At 41.6% G+C, this 16769-nt stretch overlaps 1 protein-coding gene and 1 long non-coding RNA gene across 5 annotated transcripts; one reads left to right on the top strand and one right to left on the bottom strand.

Annotated features, from left to right (window-relative positions):
* Positions 1-9: 9 nt before the first annotated feature.
* On the bottom strand, positions 10-14368 carry LOC134628047 (6-phosphofructo-2-kinase/fructose-2,6-bisphosphatase 4-like). 4 transcript variants are annotated; one of them, XM_063474645.1, is made up of 14 exons: positions 14284-14368; positions 6793-6909; positions 6563-6659; positions 6404-6470; positions 6229-6303; positions 6103-6159; positions 5901-6022; positions 5586-5793; positions 5320-5466; positions 5125-5229; positions 4387-4516; positions 3369-3431; positions 3208-3272; positions 10-988 (listed from the first exon to the last, which is right to left on the bottom strand). In XM_063474645.1, the coding sequence occupies exons 1-14, from the start codon at positions 14336-14338 to the stop codon at positions 929-931; spliced, it is 1368 nt and encodes a 455-aa protein (XP_063330715.1). In that variant the 5' UTR covers positions 14339-14368; the 3' UTR covers positions 10-928. The 4 variants fall into 4 exon arrangements, with proteins under 4 accessions (XP_063330715.1, XP_063330713.1, XP_063330716.1 ...); XM_063474643.1 differs by lacking the exon at positions 14284-14368 and adding an exon at positions 7885-8160; XM_063474646.1 differs by lacking the exon at positions 10-988 and adding an exon at positions 1788-2584.
* Positions 1003-4450, top strand: LOC134628048 (uncharacterized). Its single transcript, XR_010093943.1, has 3 exons — positions 1003-1297; positions 3671-3791; positions 4357-4450. It is a non-coding gene; the product is annotated as an uncharacterized LOC134628048 (long non-coding RNA).
* Positions 14369-16769: the final 2401 nt, after the last annotated feature.

Raw genomic sequence — 16769 nt, 5'->3', positions numbered from 1 at the left:
GTGGTTGGCTTAAAAAAATAACATCTTTATTATCGTGTAGTTGGGATGTACAATTTTTAAAATCTTGACCCACAACACCAACTTCAAGCTAATATCGTGTTCTTTTTTTCTGTTTTGCATGTTTAATGCTCTGATGTGTTCTCCACAGAAACAAGTGACGAAAGCATGTGAGTGTATTTCACTGAAGGCCCGTGTGTGGAATCATCATTTACATAAAACACCAGTTTCAGCTGACACTGTACACCACATAGCTAAGGAAAGCTATTACACCAGCCAGCCCTACAAAATGAAATGGCTACTTGTTTACCATTAAAAATTAACAACCCAGTCCTTTAATCTATTACTGAATCAGCACTTTAAAAATAGTAAGCTGTTGTCCGAGTAGGTTTGCGGCCTACAAATTGCACATTATCACTGAAGACAGCTTCACATCCGATGATGATTGCACGCTACAGTTGCATATCAAAAACATGGAGCGGGGAAAAAAAAATCACAGGGTTAATACTTCAAGACACATCACAGTAACTTTCAGTGTTAGTGCTACTGCTGCGCAAAATCAACACAATGAAACCACACTGAGTACAGTAACAGGCAGACAGGAATCTGCTGTGTGAGCCAAGCGTTTAACTCCCTGCTGTGCAAGACAATACTTTGATTCATAAATAATTTGGACCAGCGATGCCGAGGGCCCCACGACACTCGCGGGTTCCTCAAAAAAATATGCTTAAACAAGGGGTAACAGAGAAATGTGTGTGTGTGTGTGTGTATGGTGCTGGTGGAGGAGGAAGGAGGAGACACATTAACCAGATGGTCACCAGTGTGAGGAGGTTGTGCACATTTGGAAAGGTGAAAAAAAAAAAAAGGAAGAAAAAGGAGGAAGGGGAAAGGTCCAGCTTTCAGCATCACCGGGTTCCAGCCAGCAGAGGTATCAGAGATGAGAAGGGACGGTCTGCAGGGCGTCTTCAGCCGTACGGTGGACGTTCACGTTCTGGAAGAAGGAATGCAGCAGCGTCAGTGTCCTGAGTGAATATACATGAACACAAGCCCACTTTTATCACAAGTCACCAAAACAAGGACTCTTCTTTTACTGGGGTGAAAAAAAGAAAGCCTTTTTTTCTCTGTCAGTGGATGTTAATGTTTTTGTCTACTGCTGCTGTGACTTCTTCCATCAGTTTTCCATCCACTGGCATGCACGACTTTTTGCATTTCTTTTGCCCAAGGCACCATCTGGAGAGCCCCATCACCATGACAGTCACTGGCGTGAACAGACTGCCAAGTTATTGGTGTCTGGAAGTTGGTAACTACATGTTTCTCTAAACCTCACAGCAGCACCTGAGACTAACCTAAAATGCTTGTTACTACTTTTTCTTTACTTTAAATGTGATTTTTTAAATTTCCTTTCTTATTTTGTTTAATTTTAATCAGAGAGCCTTGTTAAGTCAGTGCAGACAGAAATCTGTGACTGGCACAGTGAGCGTTTTGTTTAGCTGTTTGCTATTCACCCCAGTGGAGTCTTTGCATATGAATGACCGGGAGAAATCTCAGAGTCTCCTGGTTTGCACTGCAGAATGGGAAGGGCACTGCACTGAACGTTTCATGTGTACACAGAAGAAGATACGAAGGAAATTCCAATGTTTGTTTGATCTCCCTCTGATATCAGTAAGAAACACCCAAGTCAGCGTTCTACACCCATTTTAAGTCTTTGCCAATTCATTAATATCAAACAGTGAAGCAGATTTCATACCATGCTTTCTAAAATGAAGCACAAAAAGAGTGATAAAGATACATGAAATGGAAGTGTAGTTTATTTAAAAACAGTCAACAGAAATAGCTTCCTCTTAGTTCTGATCAGTGATGTGAAAAACACTGTGAGAGTCTTCACATTGTTTCACAAGAAAAGTGTAATTTCATATTTCCAGGATCTTCATTAGACAGTGTTAGGACATCTTAACAAATTAAACAGGAGCTTATGTGCAAATATAGAGAAACTGCACCACTTGGCTACGTCACAAAGCGCTAACCTTAAGAGTTTCCTGACTGCTATCAACAAACATATAAAGTGATGGCACACCATTAAAAGTTAACGTGGTTAAAAATCAGTTCAACAGACAGAATCAAATAAACAACACGTGTTCACTGACTGCACTTCAGAAGGTGCTGGAGTGTCACTGTTTCACAGTCGGGAGTACAGCATCAGTTCAAAAACACCTTCATTTGTTGTTGTTGTTGTTTGATTGTTTTGTTTTTTTATTCATTCTCCAAAAATAGGAGAATGAGCTTGTCACAAGGTCCGTGACAGGATTAATAAATGAAAAATTACAAACTGGATTCCAGTCGATTACCACCATCATCACGTCTTATTATTACAAGAGAAGGAAGAACAGAAGACATGAAGAGTGGAAAGAGACTCAGTCAGGGATTTTTTTTCCTGAAGGTACACTGTGCATCTGAAGGGTTCTGTGTGGGTAATGAAGGACTAAAGGAGGGGGGAGGGTTGGGGGTGTTGGGAGGGGAGGGTACTGCCTCACTGGTGAGATGGCACTGTTAGCAAAGCTTCCTCTGACATCCGCGACACGTCTACGTTCTGTTTGATAAAAAAAACAGACAAAAAGGGGGAGGGATCAAAACACAAGGGAGACATGAAATCCACTGGGCACACACCATGTCAAAGACTTGGAATAATGCATCACGTTTAAGGTTTAAACGTTTTTTTCCCCCACACGGATTTATCTGTTTTTCCACTTGTGTGACAGCATCAAGAAGAAATGAAACCACCGTATGCACATATTTATGGTTTTGCCAATCTAGTGCAAAAGTTAAAAAATTAAGTAATCTGAGCGCTCTATCATAACACACAATTCATGCAGAGCATAAAAATTCACTGTTGTAGTATGTTATGCAGAATTCATCGTTGTTCAGAATCAACTCTTGTAAGAAAAAAATAATAATAATAATAAAAAACAGTTAAAATGGTCCACTTGGAGGACTATTTACCTAAAGGGAACGAGGGAGAATGTGATGATTAGTTAGTCAGTGTTTCATTAATCTGTAACCAACACACGATCTGCCAGACGAGCCTGCTCTGCATCGATTACGAAAGCATGGAAATCAGAAAGAAGCACCACAGTGAGCCGCCTTGCCTGTGTGAAAGCAGGCTCTGCTGTATGTGTCTGTTTAATGTGTGCGTGTGCGTGTCATGCTACCCACCGCTGGTCTCTCTCTGTGCGTGTTCACTGCGTCCACGTTTAGGCTTATGGACTCCACTTTACAGCCTAAGCGTGCAGACAGAAGGTTTGTTTGATTAGTTTATGTGGCAGCAGATGTATATTCAGTTTGTACATTGCACATTAGCACGACAGCGGACCTACCGTAGGCCACCGGTGTCAGCTTCAGCACCGTGTGCAGTGGGCACTTCAGATATGGAAGCTCCTCTGTATGGAAAGATGAGTTCATTAGAGCACCGCCGTATAAGTACACACAGTGCTTTTCACATATTTAGATTCCTTTAATAGTGGGAGCAGGTACTCGTGCATGTGCATGCTAAAGGAGTCACATGCACACTTTTTTTAATGAATTTATAAAAGATATGATTCATCAGGTAGTAAACAAGTATTTTGTGATGAATAAAGAATGGGTCCAAATCAGTTCTCTCTGCTTTCTTTTCTTGCAGATGGACTCCAACTCCACATTCTTGGACCTGCACTTTACTTTGTGTAGCCTCACAACAAAGACTACTGTCACAGGCTGCACTCATTAGAGATGATATCATGGACTATCTGGCTAACAGCAAGGTAACTTTCAAAATAACAGCGAGGACATTGTCTGCTACTAAACTCATCATGGATCATTATTTTGGAGGGGTGAAAAAAAACCTTGATCGCTAAATACAATATGGCAGTTTTCAATACCCCTCAAGTACAGTGTGAGTGTGAGACAGTGACACAGTGAAGAATTCTGAAGTGGAGGAATTATTGAAATAAAGGAAAAACAGAAATGAGGTCAGTCAGCCACGTACGTCTCCAACTGCTCACTTGAAAAATGTGTCACAGCTTTATGCAAAACACGTCAGCGCACAAACCTCTCATCCAGCACCTTAGTTCAAAAGACTCTAACCCAACCAAGAAGGTCTGTGAGGTGCACAAAAGTTAGTCTGGCATGTGAAACTGCGGAAGCAGCCGGGGACCGGACTGAAACGCAAGACGTGCACAATAATTCGTCTATCACTCTGCCTTCAATAGATGTGAACAGGAAACTGAGCAGATAGCTCCAGGATCTACCTCATCTATAATAAAAATGTTGTGTGTGTTTTACACTAAACTATGTGTCCTAAAATTATTTTTCTCTTACACCTCTCAGGTTTCTTAACATTTCAGTTTGAAGACTGACCTGCTGTTTTGTCCAGAAAGTATGCCAACAGGCAGCGCATGACAGCTTGATGACAGATGACCAGCACGTTCTCCTGCCGCTCCAGCTCCATGATGACGGGCTCCAACCGCTGCACCAGGTCCTCATAGGACTGAGTGCCACAAAACAACGGAAAAGGCAAAAATCACAGACAGAAAGCACGGTGCGACCCCCAAAACAATATAAAAAACTGAATGCGTAAAATAAGACTTCCACTTGACATTGACACATCCTGCAGAGTAATTAATTCACAGGTGAACAGGATGACATCTGAGCAAATGGAAAATCCATACAGGCTGTGTAGACTAACACAGGCTTTAACGACATTTCCCAAAGCATGATGTCACCGCCCGACTGGGCAACCAGCTAATGCCCACATCCATCTTCCTGTTACAGATTAATGGAGAGGTAATGAAATGAACTAAAGGTGAGAAAGGACCAGCAGGCATTCAGGTCCACCTCAAACCACCTGATCACATATATCTGGCACACACACACACAGACTAATGTTGAAGCCTTTGTTTACTGTGATCTAGTGTTAAGCCGATACTGTCTGAGAAGCTGAAGCTCATTAGCACAGAGTAGGCTGCCAGAAGCCATTAAGATAAAATTAGATCATGTTTGTGTTTATCAGAAAGAAAAAGAGCACTTTATTATACCCACGAAGGAAAATCCTCCCTGCATTAGCAATGTTCCACATGTTAAAAAGTAGCCACTGACCTCTCCTTTTGGATAGCGATAGCGATATTTGTCCTGGTCTCTTAGTGCAAACTCCAGAGGGTAGTTTTTTTGGATCTCTTCATACATCAACTCCTCGCACACACCCTAAAATGCACATACAGGTTAAAACTTCAACACAGAAGCACAAAGAGGTAGTCAACAGTGATGTGCGGAAGCCAAGAGAGCACCACCTACAGCATCAATCTCATTCAGGACCTTCCACTGTTCATAGGGCACATTGAGGGCTTCGGCTGTCTGGATGGTTCTCTTCATCTGACTAGTCCATACCTTGAGGTCGCTAATGTTTTGCTCCTGGATGAAGTGGCTCAGCTTCTTAGCAAACTGGAGGAAGAAAAACAAAACCTTTATTTATTTATTTTCACAATAGCTCATGCAGTCAGGAGGAAGACGGGTAAGGGTTTAGAAGACATTTTTTCTTTGATTGTAAAGTTTCGTTGTACCTCCTTCCCTCTAATCGTCAGACCCGAGTCTCCTCCAATACGACCCTTGACGTTTAGCTCGCTCTCCCCGTGGCGGCACAGGTAGATGGAGCGGGGTGTGATGTGGATGTTCATGAGGTAGTAGACAATCCGGCTCTGGATGTGGTCCAACACTCTGTTGACCAAGTACCGCTGACCAACATCCATGATTTTAATGTAGGACAGATCTCTGAGGGAGAACACAGATAAAATACAATAAGAAAATGTGTTTCTAAGCCGGTTACTCCCATAGTTTTGCAATGGGGACACACACACCATCACCAGGTTCCACCTCACCTGTCCAGAACCTCATCCAGCGTCTCGTACGAGTTTTCATAGCACTTAATCCGCTTCATGAAATCTTCCACTGCTTCTTCTGTGTTGCAGTTGGTGTAGTCCGGGCTACCCAGTTTCACTTGCTAAAGCAGAGCAACAGCAGAGGAGTGAGCCCTGCATCTTCTAACGAGTCAAAACAGCGCCAACAAACACAGACACTCACCACTATGTTCTCCTGTATGACATCTGGGTCTTCACACACAGACTCCACAAAGAACACCTGAGGGAAGACAGAGTCAGTGTGACCGCCAGCAAAACCCGAACCCTCACTTTGAGCCCGCCACGTTACCTTAAAGCCATTCTGCTCCGCAAACTCCAGGATGGTCTCCCTTCTTTCTCGGGTAGTGTTTGTTGCATCGAACACCTGTAGTAACACACAGATTATATGAGCTTTTTAGCACTGCACCCCGTATCTGAGCTGAAGAAAATATCTCAGCCTGTGTAATAATTAACATATGACCCACCGCAACCTGGCCTCCGTCTTCTGTGAGGTACTCCCGCACATCGTTCAATGCCGCTGAAGCACACTGTCTGTGAAAATCACAGACAACCGGCCATAAAATGTTACATGATTAGTGATTAAATAACTTGTTAAGGTCGCATGATGCCAAAAGCACCCTTACCTTCTGATCTTTAACCCCTCCTCGTTGTCCGGACGGAAGAACTCAAAGGACTTGTAGATCTTTACAAACTCTCTTCTGTACTGTCCAACATTAAACTCTAAAGAGAAAAAAAATGGAGGCAAAAGCTATTTATTTTAATTGCACTCAAAACACACTCACTGCTGCTTCTGCTCTTGTGCATAATTTTACTAAAATCTGACACACTGTGTTCAACTCTATGGCACATGTACCTCTGGTGGGCACTCCGATCCAGTTGAGATAGCGGGTCAGTTTCTTGGAGATGTAGGTCTTCCCTCTGGCAGGTAGGCCCACGGTAACAATGAGTGTGGGACAGTTGGTCATGCATACTGAAATGAAAGTGGTCAAAGAAGCTTCAGTCCTGAGCTGATCCCTTACAATACGAAAGTCAAATTTAAAAACACGCAGTTACTCAATCAAGACTGTCAACAACCAGGTTTGGGGATAGATTAGGAGACTGGCTCCAAAATGCTATCTTTCATATTACACAATTTATAAAGATATAATTTGAACGTTAGATTGGCATTATCAGAATGTGTGTGCCTGCGTGGTGCTGATATCTTTCATCTTGATAAAGTCTCTCCACCCTGACAACGTGGAGTGATAGACAGAAGTATAACAGAGGTCACAGTTGCTGTAAGATGTGTCTGGGGTCTTGTGAAACAGCACTTTTACTGCAACAGACATCTGGAGAAAGCCAGCACACTGAGCCACTGCGTATACAGGTGACTGGGCCAGAGAGCAGTCAACCACTCGCCACATGCTCATTATTTTAAACTCTGCTCATTCCAATAATCCTCTCCGAGTCAGGCCACAATGAGGAGACCCTGACCGTGCTGCGGCGCGCTGGTAAAACTCAGCAGCACAGCCACACGGCGAATGAGCCGCATGACTGCGGGGATACAATTCCTGTTTACAACCGGCGGTCGACACAGAGGGACACCCCTCGTACCAGTCCTTTCTCCTCGATACGAGCAGCCTTCATGTGCGGCGAGCATCATGTGAGTCCTTACATAAGCGTGCGAACCAGATGGCTGCTGCAGCAGAGAGACGTCTGACCTCTGCGAACTGTACCCCCCGCGGTAACGGCAGCTACTGTACCACACAGATATTAATGCGTACTGACCCAGCGCTCATTATTCACGGCAGGCTGGAAGCCTCTACACACGCGCTCACGCGCACGCGGAAGAGAAAAAAGGGGGAAAAAAAGGGTTCCGGAGAAACAGTGAAGCACAACCACTGATACTCATATGACCACAAACGTTATATAGTCAAGCTAACTGTTGTCGCCACGTCATACGCACCCTTCCTTTGAGAAATGTGTTTTTCAGGAAGGCCGTTTTTATACGGCATCCAAATCTTCTTCAGGGGGTTTTGCGTGAGCTCCCGCGGATTTGTCGCTGCTTTGTCCTCCATTCCGTCTTGCGGTGAGGTGGAGGTAGCCGCGGCGGCAGCAGGAACACGGGGCTTCTTCCCGTGATGCTGCTCTGAAGGTGACCGGTGCTTCATCCGCGTTGGTGTGGCGGGATGGAGACGGCACGAGCGCTCTTTTCTTTCTCTGTGCCACTTGTCACGTGACCTGATCTGCCGATACCAACAACCGGCAGTTGGACGTAATGATCACAGCACAGGCGCAAAACAATTTTGTGGTTAAACGTAAGTTTTATATGTTTTGCGCAACCACAAAACACAATCGTTGCATAATTACACCAATTACCCCATAACAAATAATTACGGGGCCAGTATTGCTGATATCAATATTGTTAACCTATAAATGCAGCGTATTTAACAGAGAGCAGGGTGTCATGATTTATGACATGCATCACGATCAATTTGCAAATTATGAACACATTTTAATGGCAATTAAATCACTGTGACGTTTACTCTCCACAATGACACACCTTTCAGCTTCTCGTGAATTTTGAAACTGAGTGCCTGTCTCCAAAACGCTTTGGGTCAACTTCTGTTGTTTCACTGTGCTATAGGCGAGAAGTAAAATGGATGTGACAGTGAACACAAAAAGGTTCAGGGACTTTTATAGTGCAGTATTTGAGGTCTATTTTTTCATTTCCACAAAACAAATAAATAGATAAATAAATCAGTGCGCTACAACTGAACTTAGAGGATAGAAACAAGTGTAAATCCTACTGCCCTAGTTTCAATTCAGCACCAGTAGCAGCATTGACATTTGCATCGGCCCATCTCTAAATAACAGTTTTAAGCTCAAAAATATTTCTGGCTGGTCTTGATTTTAATGGTCCTCTTATGATCAGCAGCATCTCATTTGGCTTAAAGTGCTCACAGTGACATTGGGTCACTGTTGTACCAACCAACCTCTCCTAAGCTTTACATAATGAAGGGCTGCTTTGACATTCTGCCATAAAACATTTTGATACAGTTTTGAATTCACTGTTCTTTCAGTAATTGCAAGGCACAGAGACAGCAAAGCAGTTTCAAAACACGATTTCCACCACTATGCTTCACAGTTGGTACTGAAGTTTGGCATCTGCGTTGCTCCACAACTTCAGCTTTCTTGTCATCTGTCTACAGCATGTCCCAAAAGCAGTGCGTAACATCAGCGGAGAGAAAACTTAGACTTTGTTTCCATTAATTTTATTTTTTTTTAAATAACATTGGTTTCTTTCATAGTATGCTTTCTCCAATACTAATTAATTAATACATTTATTAATTAGTGATAATTATAATTTTAATAACAGGCCTTGTATGATGCTATGGTTACTTTATTAAATTTCCTATATCGCCAGCTGGATGAGACCAAAGCTCATGCTCGGCTCCTATTTATTGACTTTTCTTCAGCTTTTAATACTATCCAGCCACATCTCTTAGCTGATAAACTTCTTAACCAGTTTAAACTGGATTTTAATCTTGTTGGAGGGATTTTAGACTTTTGGACCTGTTGTGGATGAGTCTGCTTCTTGGTGTGATCAGTCATTCTTAAAGATCAGCAGCTTGAAAAGTAAGGACATGGTAATTGACTTCAGGAAGCCATCCCCCCATCCTGCACCAACAGTAGTACATGATGCAGCAATTGAACTGGTGGATAGTTTTAAGTACTTAGGGGTTGTTCTTGATAAGGTTCTGTCCTTTGAGTCACATTTTGATGCTACAGTGAAAAAGGTCCAATAACGACCGTACTTTTTAAGGAGATTCTGAAATGATGACCCTTTTTTATAAAAGTTTTATTGAATCTATTTTAATGTTTTGTATCATTGCTTGCCATGGTAATTTGTCTTTGACCAATAAGACCAGACTTAGTAACCTTAGTAACCAAGAGACATAGAGTGCCTTTTATACCTGCTGCTATTATCATGATTAATAACACTAAACCATAAGCGTTGTTGCCATCACTACTGCACATTGGACTTTGTTGATGATAACATTTGGGCTGTTCTCTCTGGGCTGGTTTTTTTTGTGTGTGTGTTGTTTCATGTGTGGACATACTGCAAATCAATTTCCCATTGGGGACAATAAGGTTACCATTGAACACTGTATACTACCTTTTCTCTAAATTATATACTTTGTTGCCTATTTCAGGAGTGCATGCGATGCCCCCAGTGTGAACTTTGCAGGACACTCACTCCTCAAGAGTGGCTCACCAGCTGTCGATCCTACGTGCTGCACAATAATATTCAATATTTAGTATTTACTGTTATATTCACATAGATTATTGCGATGATGTTGTTTATTATATTGCTCTCTTTCTTTTGCTTGTTTTCTCTTTTTTCTTTCTCAACAGGTGATCCAGGTGATTGATATTTGTATTTTTGTCTGTTTGTTTTGTTGGTTTTTGTTTTTTGCCCTTTATCACCGTTCCTCTTCCCCGCTGTTTTTCTTTCCCTACCTCTCTTTCTTTCTCCCTTTTCTTTCCCTCAGTCATGTCTGTCCCGTGTGTAGCAAGTGAAAATAAAATAAAATAAACAATAAAAGCAAAGGTGAATCAAATGGACCAATACGGCAAGGCTGGGATGGTCCATTTGGTAAAGTAAATCCATTGGGCATCTTTCTTTGCCTTTAGACAATAATTCTGATGGCAAAAGAACCAAACGGGACAGGCGGAAGAAAAAAAAAAGAGTGGATCACCAGTCTTGAATTTTCTTTAGCTGTATATTTTGCCTTCTTGTGGACTAATCAATGCCCAGGTCTTTAGAAAAGCTTAATAACAATTTGACAAAGATCCTGTAAAAGCTATCACAACAGAAGCATGCTTTACACAACTAGTATTTCTTGAGAAGAGCAGACCTTGTCAGCACAAATTTTGTTTGCTTGTATTTAAATGGAGAGCAGCCTAACTCACATTTCCAGGTTTACATCCTTAACTGGAACATTTGAATCCAAGGTAGCTTTTGGAAAAGTCATACCACAGAGGTCCGGGTTACATAGTGAGTATGTTCATAAAGGTCAAGTGATCGTGTGTTTTTATTTACTCTAGTTGTGTTGGTTTATAAATGAGATTTAGATTAAGGTCAGAACCCATTTTATAAGCAATCAATGCTGAAAAGACAGTAATTACAAATGCTTACTTTTAGCTGAAAGGTCATAAACTGATGTATAATGCTTAAAACAAACAATAAGAAAAAACTTATGTATGATGATTAGGAGACTCAACAATATGTGTTATCACATAAAACCATATCATGTTTGTATTTCAAATACACTCAGCAGAGTACTGATAAACGACACGTTTCCTAGACATCAGGTATGTAAAAGTCATGCTTTCTCCCTTTCTTTCTTCTTCTTCTTTTATGGTTTTGAACTTCTACATAAACTCACTAACAAAAACCTAAAAGTTCTACTTTAAATGGACCTCAATAGACCTTTGTAGCCAAAAAGGTGCTTTCACTTTTATCCATTCCTCTCATCACTGTCTAACCTGGCAACCACATTTTCAGCATAGTTCTTTCCACCTTTAACCTTTGACCTGATTCGCAGAAGTCTAGTCAGCATTAAAAACACTGTGTGTGTGTCTTTAGGAAAGATGTTTTAGTTTTAATTGAGTACAGGGGTTTGGTGTTTCCCGATTCAAATGTATGTGTCTGTAAAATGTAATAAAATAACAGTAAATAGTCCTGAAGCAGCAACTAGCCTGGTCATGGCCAAGAGATAGCCATGACTAGTTGCTGCTCCTGACTCCTCCTGACTCTTGAAGGTGTGGAGCAACAAGATGACACTGTGTATTATGCGGGATTATACACCACAGCACTGCTTTGAGTTTCGACTCATTAGTCATAGTCATAGTCCACTTATTCTATTTTCATACTCACAAACAGACCTGTCCAAAAAGGCCAGAAAAAAGTGTGTAGATACAGACAAAATTAATAATGTCTATTTCTGTTTCAGGGTTCTTCTGCTGTTATGTTCACTGTCACAATCTGAGGCTTACTTAGAAACTTGACTCAAACCATAGTTTTTGCACTACATCAAACGTAAAGTGAAAAATGTCTGCTTTTCTTTCACATTTTATATGGCAAAAAACTTTTTTCCCCACATTCTCCACACTTCACCCCACTCCCTGACAATGTCCATGAGATGGCAGTATTATACTCCATCTGTCCTCATCTGTAGGTCTGCAGTCTATCAGTATATTAAACTTTGCTACTGGAATCAAACTCACCAGCCTGAAAACACATCTCACTGGTCACTAATTTCAGCAAGTCCAATTCTTTCATATATGCACAATAATCTGTTAGTTCATGTGCTCTTCATCTCAGGTGAACAGAGTAAAGCAGTTGGGGGAGTGCAAAACCCCCGCAGTGGACACAGAACTTAGCACACCACACAGACACTAAACATAAAAACTAAACACAGAAAGCTTCACAAAGGCAGAACTTATGCAGACCTGATCAGACCTGTATTAAAAGTTTACATCACTGCACTGGTGTACCTAATATGTTTTTCAAAGCTCTTTACACTCTCGGGTTTGCTTCTTATGCTTATGTGTTATAATCAGAGGTGGGTAGTCACTAATTACATTTACTCATTTAAATATACCTGAGTACTTTGGAAAAAAAATTATTTTAGGAGTAGCTTTACTGCACTGTGCTTTTAAATTTTACTTGAGTAATATTATTATGAAGCACTGCTACTCTTACTTGAGAAAAATTTCTCGCTACTCTACTCAGTGTAACTTCACTGCATGAATAATAAACACATTTTAATCAAAAATGCACGAGACACAGACACAAACCCACAGTTTATGTCAAGTTTCTTTTAACAGTTTCTGCTTAGATGTATTATTTTTTTAATCTTATTATTAATATCTTGTTGTTGTTTTTTGCTTTTCAGTCTTTCAAATACCAAAATTTGCACTAAACTTTATATTTTTGTCTGTTTGATTATCTCATTTTTAAACATTAAATCAGATGTTATGATCAGTTACACAGTACTAAAGTAGCATTTTTAAAAAAAAAATTAAATTCTTTTTTACTGTTACTTAAGTAATTTTTTGAACGGCTACTTTTACTTTTACTTGAGTAAAACTATGTTGAGGTAGTGCTACTATTACTTGAGTACAATTTTTTACCCTACCCACCTCTGGTTATAATATACTATTTTCGAGCACAGAGTCGATCGTGATGGGGTAGCAACAGGGCCCTTGACCTAAATATGCTCTGATGGAGGTTTTCTAATTAAATAGGCCCTACACGCTCAAATTCCCTGTCTGCTAGTAGACTATAATATATGTCAGGTTCATCAGGTCCACAAAGAAATGGCACAGTAACTCGTGATTTATTTTTAGATTTTAAGCTGCCAAATAAAAATGCTGTAGTGCAAAAAGTTTTGAAACCGCAAAACTGCGTAAAAGTCAGCTAGAGAACATCAGATGAAGGATATTTGCATAAAGTTGTACACGGCCTATGAGAAATCAGCCACAGACAATCCTCCACTGACACTCCTGCTTGGCAGGAGGTTCTCGCACGTTTTTCAGTGTCGTCTTAAAAAGCTCCACTGGAGAACATGAACAGGAAACAGAGCTGAGCCGGGCTCCTCCTCCTCCTCCCAGCAGCTGTCAGGCTCTGATTGCGGCTAACCGCCTGTAGCCTGTAACATACTGGACAAGTCATTTCCCAATATAGTAGTGGACGTTAACATTACACTTGGTAGTAAAGTCGGCATTGGCCGTACAGGGAGTGTGAGGGAGCCCTCAGCTTATTACGATCGAGGATGAAGCAGACACGAGCGTCAGGCTGCGGTTACATCGCAGCGGGATCTGATCAGTCACAACAAACAGCCATAAAACGCAAACCATCAGCCTCTCCAGCAGCACCACAGGAATCAGTGTAGGACCATGACAGCAATCACAGCCCGGTGATGACACACACTAATAACCTGGGAGATGTGTCGCACGCACGCGCCCAAATCTTAACATTGTCGTTTTGTTATTTATTTTTTTTAATTTTATTTTATTCCAGCAGCAGCTCCAAAACACCCGCCCGACTGTAGCTGTGAAGCTGCTGCTGTTCCAAATAAGTCTGCCAACTATTTAAGAGAAAAACCCAGAGACTGTCGCCAGCTGCCGTTATGTAGGGTAAAGGTGAAAGCGCCAGCACACCAACAGGCATCGACTCTTGTTTACGTCTTTAAGGGCTGCCCCTCGCCGTCCTACGCTGTCTGTCTGTTAAAGGAGAACAATTCAAAGTGCTGAACGAACGGATCCGAGGAGCGTGGAAATCGACGCCTCTTACCCGCTCTGTCCTGGTTCTGCGAGAGCTTGGACCTGCTGGAGCAGCCTCTCATCATGGGCGTCCGTCTGATGGAGCGCAGTGCCTGGCGGTGTGTACGTGCGTCCAACAGCAGCCAGCGCCACTGATGCTCACTGTACACACCCCCCGATGTGCGCGCGCGCGCGTGTACGTATGCGGGAACCTGGAGTCAGGAGGACGGCTTTCGACAAAAATGGGTGTAATGAAAGAGCAGCCTACCTGCCTTATGACCCTCCTACACCCCACCCACGTTTAGACAGTCCGGAACGTCCTTACCAGCCCAACCCAGAGCAAAAGAAGAAGAACTGGATTGGCAGCCAACTTTGACAGGGATGTGGGTATGTGACGTTTCATTCAAAAAAACAAACAAAACAAAACAAAAATGCCTGCATAGCATAAACTCAAACCTATATATATCATGAACCGGTTTGGAAAATATCCATAAACGCGCAGTACGTTGGTTTGGTTTGCAGGTCTTCAGTGGGATCATGGTTTAAAGCCAGTCTCGCGACCTGGCGATGACCTTTTTTTTTTTATTAAGTTCCACAGTCATATATATGAGGGGAAGCCGACTTTCCAAGGTCTGACTTGTGTTGGACTTGCACAGGCCCATGCACTCAGAAATCACTGTACTCTTGAGTCAGATTCTCTAAGCTACAGTTAACTATAATATTACCATGGTCTTGTTGTTACTATAACGTATGAGTATAACCAAATTGTATGGCTTAATTTCACTTACAGTAAAATTGATTTTCTAATTAAAAAAAATACTATCAGTAAAACTGATTCTCAATCCAGCTCAGGGGGTACAGCGTCTGCACCTCTGGGACCCGTCCACAACACTGCAGCTTATTGGGGCTTCACCTCATCTGCTTTCACGTGACACTTATGGCTTATAAAATGCACAGTTCAAGAAAGAATCATTCAATTACACAGACCTCCATAGTTCATACCATAACAATAAAAACTCAAAAATCATCCAGTGTATGCTTAATGTGCTCTAAAATTTCTTTATCCTACTTAGCCATATAGAATATTCTGCTCAAATAATACAAAAAAAAACTAACCATGTCACTTATTTACTGCTGAATGTGAAAGCCAAATCCTTGTTTAAAAAAAGCTTTCCAGGAGCTGTCATACTTGCAGAACTTGTTCTCTGTAGCTCAGGAAGACTGCTCCTCCTTGCCTGTTGTTTACAGTCCTGCTGCGTTTAATTGGACAACACACACAGGAAGACTCCTGGTATAAAATAGTTTTCGGAGAGTTATTGCACCTGTGACGGAAAGAATGGAAGAAAGACTACAAAATATGATGTGTGCAGTATGATCAGTGCAAGATGAATCACACCAAATGGAGACCTGTGATCTTGGAGAGATTCTTGGTGGTTCCAATGGTACTAACATTTATTTTTATGCCTCTTTTCATATTTTTCTGTGACAAAACCCAACTTAATTTATTTAAAGTTCTAAGACAACAATCGTGAAAAAAAAATGAAGTCAAGGCGCATCTAAGTATCAGTTATAGCTGCAGTAAAGAATTCTCCGATCTTCCATACAATGCTATGAAATGAAGCACACATGCACTGAGCTACCAAGCACTGTGACCCCCTGGAGATAATATAAGCATCATGTGACATGCCTGTGAGGACTTGAGGCTATTTTGGTGGCAATGATGATACCCTTAACTATAATAGTGATGGTGAGACTAATTGTCGAGCAGGAGCCTGCAAATGCAGATCTGTGAATAAAGAATAAGACAGTCTCACATACAGACACAGAAAAGATAAGATAGGACGACACCGGGGAAATGACGAGGCATGGGCAGAAAAACACGTGGAAATGGAAACGACCAGTACTCGGGAGGCTTCACCTACAACACAGACTATTCATGACGGTGTGGAGAAGAAACAGTGGAAAGTCACGTAACTCTCCACCGACCTTCAGCACATTCCTCACTAAAGGCTAAAGAGATCAAACCACTCACCCCACTCACCCTATGCTCCTGCTGGTAGCCTCGCACCCAAAACCTCTCACAGTACACCAGGATAACCACATTTTAAAAAACTGTGTTTGATAACAGCAACCAAATGACTCAATCAAAGATGTAATTTGTGATCGTCCACTGAGGAAACAGACTCCTAACCTAAGCAGGCATGCTTTCATTATTTTTATTGTCATCCTTTTGGTTTGCAACCTTTTGCTTTTGTGGAATTACGCAAAAAAAAGGAAGTGTTCAAGACACTGTTATGTCAACATCATGTTAGTAATTGAGACATAGTGGAACATCATGACTGGACTTGTCTCTGTATTATGGAGCGATTAGCACAAAAACATTCCCTCCCCTAATTCGTCACGAGGAAAAAAAACATCCTTTGGAATATGCTGTAATATTCCACTCGGGGAAAGCTGAGACTTTATTGTTTTCTAAACTTCTAAACTTCTTATGTTCACAGAGGCCTGAAGAAGAGC

Source organism: Pelmatolapia mariae, linkage group LG5, assembly GCF_036321145.2.
Source record: "Pelmatolapia mariae isolate MD_Pm_ZW linkage group LG5, Pm_UMD_F_2, whole genome shotgun sequence".
In the NCBI taxonomy this organism is placed as follows: domain Eukaryota; kingdom Metazoa; phylum Chordata; class Actinopteri; order Cichliformes; family Cichlidae; genus Pelmatolapia; species Pelmatolapia mariae.
This window is presented reverse-complemented; position numbering and strand designations above follow the sequence as displayed.

Bases quoted from the DNA above. Each gene is read 5' to 3' on its own strand.
- LOC134628047 (XM_063474644.1), bottom strand. From the start codon at position 8,089: ATGAAGCACCGGTCACCTTCAGAGCAGCATCACGGGAAGAAGCCCCGT. The intron at 5,230-5,319 runs GTAGGTGGTGCT...TGTGCATTTTAG, and splicing joins TCCTGAATGAGATTGATGCT to GGTGTGTGCGAGGAGTTGAT. The intron at 3,273-3,368 runs GTAGGTCCGCTG...CTGCACGCTTAG, and splicing joins GCTGACACCGGTGGCCTACG to GCTGTAAAGTGGAGTCCATA.